At 45.7% G+C, this 3,534-nt stretch overlaps 1 protein-coding gene across 1 annotated transcript in view; it reads right to left on the bottom strand.

Moving 5' to 3' along the window:
* Positions 1–230: 230 nt before the first annotated feature.
* Positions 231–3,534, bottom strand: part of LOC139722992 (uncharacterized) — a 34,814-nt gene continuing 31,510 nt past the window's right edge. Inside the window, exons 13-14 of the mRNA XM_071634270.1 lie at positions 1,990–3,229; positions 231–1,333 (exon numbers count right to left, since the gene is read on the bottom strand). Of these exons, the coding sequence (XP_071490371.1) occupies positions 1,092–1,333; positions 1,990–3,229 (1,482 nt within the window). The 3' untranslated portion in view covers positions 231–1,091. The remainder of the gene's footprint in view (positions 1,334–1,989; positions 3,230–3,534) is intronic.

Here is a 3,534-nt window from a genome sequence, read left to right as displayed (position 1 = left end):
ATTCTGTTACAGACAAAATGCACGTACACCAAGTTCTACAAAAAAAAAAGAAAGAAAAAAGATACCCTTAACCTGTATAGGACGGGCTGATTCTAGACCCTTGCCGGAGTATACTCGGGACTCGTCTTCAACGGGTTAGCTCATTTTCAGAGCATCATATTGATGAGGACTGATTACATGTTGATGCACGGGTAGCTAAATTATAGAAGCAATAATAATACTACCTAAAACTTATAATGTGAAATATAACTGGAGAAATGTTACCTATGCACTACAACCATGATTTTGCACTTTTGGTGCAAGAATATGGCAGAGATTTGGGACAAACATTTCAGATTTCATTTGGGACCTCGGTAATTTGGATGAAAGACAAAGCTCTACTTGGAATAGGTCAAAACAAGACTAAAGACAAATGATCTTAATGTTACATGCAGCAATGAAATGGAAATATCCACTGTGACTTTTCAGTTGATGATGTTGTTGTTGCTCTGGTTGTTGTTTTATGGGGGGTGGTAAACAAACAATAGAAATTTATGTCACCAATTTTTGACCGACACTTTAATGTCAGTGGCATAATTGCCTCTTATTATCAAAGGCACTCAACTACAATGAAATGGTGAGCAAGGAGCCCATCTTGTTCGTGTTTAACCCACTGATACATTTGGGAGGCTTTGGACCCTGCATAAAGTTTATGAGCATTTGAAAACCTTGCAAAGAATGGGTTAACTTTTCGCCCTCTAGGCGACTGTGGGCTTGTTTTGGCATCACTTAAGCTGGGGATTAACCTCTGACTGGCTCTTTTCTCACTCACACACCCCTCCTTTCCTCTGAAGTCCACACTTAAAGTGGGCTAAGCCCGAGTTTCATGGGTTTCTATAAGCTCCGTAGGGACTTGAAAGAACTTGTGTATCACATGCTGCTTGGCAGATTTAGTCCTGCCATGCACCAAATCCATTTGGGTTAAAGGAACACATAGGACAACTAGTCACAACATGTACAATAAGGAATGCATAGGTATGACAGACAATCAATATGAATAGACGCCTTGCAGAAGTCATTCATGAATAATGCCCTACACTCTGCTGTGGAGTCTAGAACTGTTCGAACGACATCGGCTCGTCCTCCCGCTTGACCCGCAGGATGTACGAGTAGGCCGACTCGAACTGGATGACTGCAAAGCCGATCTCGCCTTTGTCCAGGAAGTCCGGGATGTAGTCCTCCAGGAAGCGGAGCTGGGGGTAGAAGGCCGTGACCTCGCCGGGGTCTCCGTGGATCAGGAAGAGGATGAGTGAGGTCAGGAGGTCGTCGCCACTCAGCATACGCTGCTTGCCACCTAGTGAGCGTACGGGGAGAAGAATGTGAAGACATGAATGAGAAATGAATACCATGCAGATGGAGGAAACAAAAGAAAGGCAAACTGTACATGATGAACATTTGACATGCAGACAAAGGACATCATAAGGAAGACATTCATAAAGAAGGCAAGAGAAGAAAATAGGAGTGCAGATATCTCTCTTTTTATCCACAACAGTTACAGAAAAGTTTAGAAGAGCTGATCACAGAATGAAACAAAATACTCACTTGCAGACACAACAGATACAAGCAGCGATACACACATAATTGACAAAGAACGTGCAGATGTCATGACATGAATGGGCCTGCTGTGTCCTGTTCTGACTAGTATCCTCTAAGACAGATGTTCCCAAGTTTCTTTGCTTCTGAAAATGCCTAAACAAGTAAAATTACCATTTGGACCCAAGGAATACAAATCACATTTTGCTTCATCAAGAGAGAGATAAAAAAGATGCATTTAGTTATGCAAGTAATTATGCTGTTTTGTGTTGAACCCTTTGTGCACTTTGAGTGCTGGATGACACAGAAAACCCCATGGCATTGAACACACAATATAAAGCCCTTTGCGTATGAAGGATGAAGGGTTAATATACAGAGAGAGGAAACATTGCAGATAACCAGACATGATCTACTCACATGAAATGACACGAGCCTGCTGTTCTGCTATGGTGTTGACCTCCTTGAGGCACCGTAGCAACCACTGAAGTTTGGATGTGGGCACACTCTCCTCAAGGACCACTCTGAAGTAATGGTAGGCTTGGCTGAAGCGCCGCAGGAACTCGGCGATGGCAGGCTTCTCCCGGCAGCGGCGCGAGAGCTCTCGGTCCAGCTTAACCTCTCCGTTGACCCCCTGGACCATGATATTGACATCTGAATCACTCGCAGGCGGCTCCAGGGAATGGAGGGACATCTTCTCCACTTCCGACGCGGTGTCTGAGGATGCAGCTAGCTCTGAGGTGGGGAAGTCCTCCTCTTGCTTGTCCAGGTGAGGATTCCCTTCTTCTGGCACATCTGTGCTGATGGTCACTCCATCTGAATGCACATCAGTCTTGTTCGACTGCTCTCTCCTGTCCAAAATGTTTGAGTTTAAATCACCTTCCTTATTGCATTTTGCCTCCTCCTGGTGGTCATTGAACACGCCCGAATCATCCCCGATCTGGTCTTCAAGGTGGTTACGGTCTTTCTTCTTGATTGCCACAGGCTTCTCCGCATTTCCCACAAGGCCGACCGGCTGGTTAGAGTACTGTTCCCTGGCTGCCTGCTTTCGATACGTGATGTCCGGACACGAGGAGTGCCGCGACGCCACCTCGTGCTCCTTCTCGCGGACGTTTTCCAGCGACTTCTGCTTCTCCATGATGCAGGGCACCGACTGCGTCACCTGCCCTTCCTCAATGTCTATTGGAACGGTCACCCAACGGAAATCAATGATTTGCGTGTTGCGCCATGACTGCCGCGTGGTGTCTTTCTGGCTCGCCGTCGAGTGATGCCGTAGCTTGTCCTCCGGGAGGTCAACTTCCACCCCCGACTCCAACCGACCCCTGACGTCATCTTCCACATTCAGTTTTTCCTTCAGCGCATCGCTCACCCTTTCAATCAACGGCTCTTCTCCTTCTACTGAGTCCTTTACCTTCAAGCCAACCACATCCTCCTCCGACTGAGTGTCTATCCCATGCGTCACAGTTTCTATCACTGCGTGTGTCAGGGTGTCCGCAGGGGCTGTCACCTCCACCCCTACCTCCACTTCGCTGTGGATGCTGAAGTGAGGTGCGTAGAGTCCAAGGATGTTGAGGATCCACTCATCGTCCAGCTTCATATCCTGGAGACTGGATGTTGGCAGTACTTTTTGAAGATATTTTGTCTCCTCCTCATAGGCATACTGGGGTAGAAAGAGAGAAAGAGAGTGAGATGGAGAGATACGAAAATACAAAGAAAAAAATAGAGCTAGGTGTGTTTTCTAGAATTCAAAAAAAGGTGATTTTCATGGTAAGTATGATGCCGACATATGAGACCAAATTTTAACTATTATGTTTTCTCATTTTGGATTAAGACAAGCATACTGAATACAGTAACAATATGTTTTGCCGCTCTGAGCCCATCTGACAATAATGAAAGATGAAAAAAAGAGAGAAAATACTAGAGGCCTAAAAGTAGACCAGTACAGATTGAAAGGCACAGAATGAA

This window comes from Diadema antillarum, unplaced genomic scaffold, assembly GCF_040938485.1.
Source record: "Diadema antillarum isolate AM-2024a unplaced genomic scaffold, OU_Dant_1.0 scf00000179, whole genome shotgun sequence".
Taxonomy (NCBI): Eukaryota; Metazoa; Echinodermata; class Echinoidea; order Diadematoida; family Diadematidae; genus Diadema; species Diadema antillarum.
Note: the sequence above shows the minus strand (reverse complement) of the source record. Positions and strands in the feature narration are given on the sequence as shown.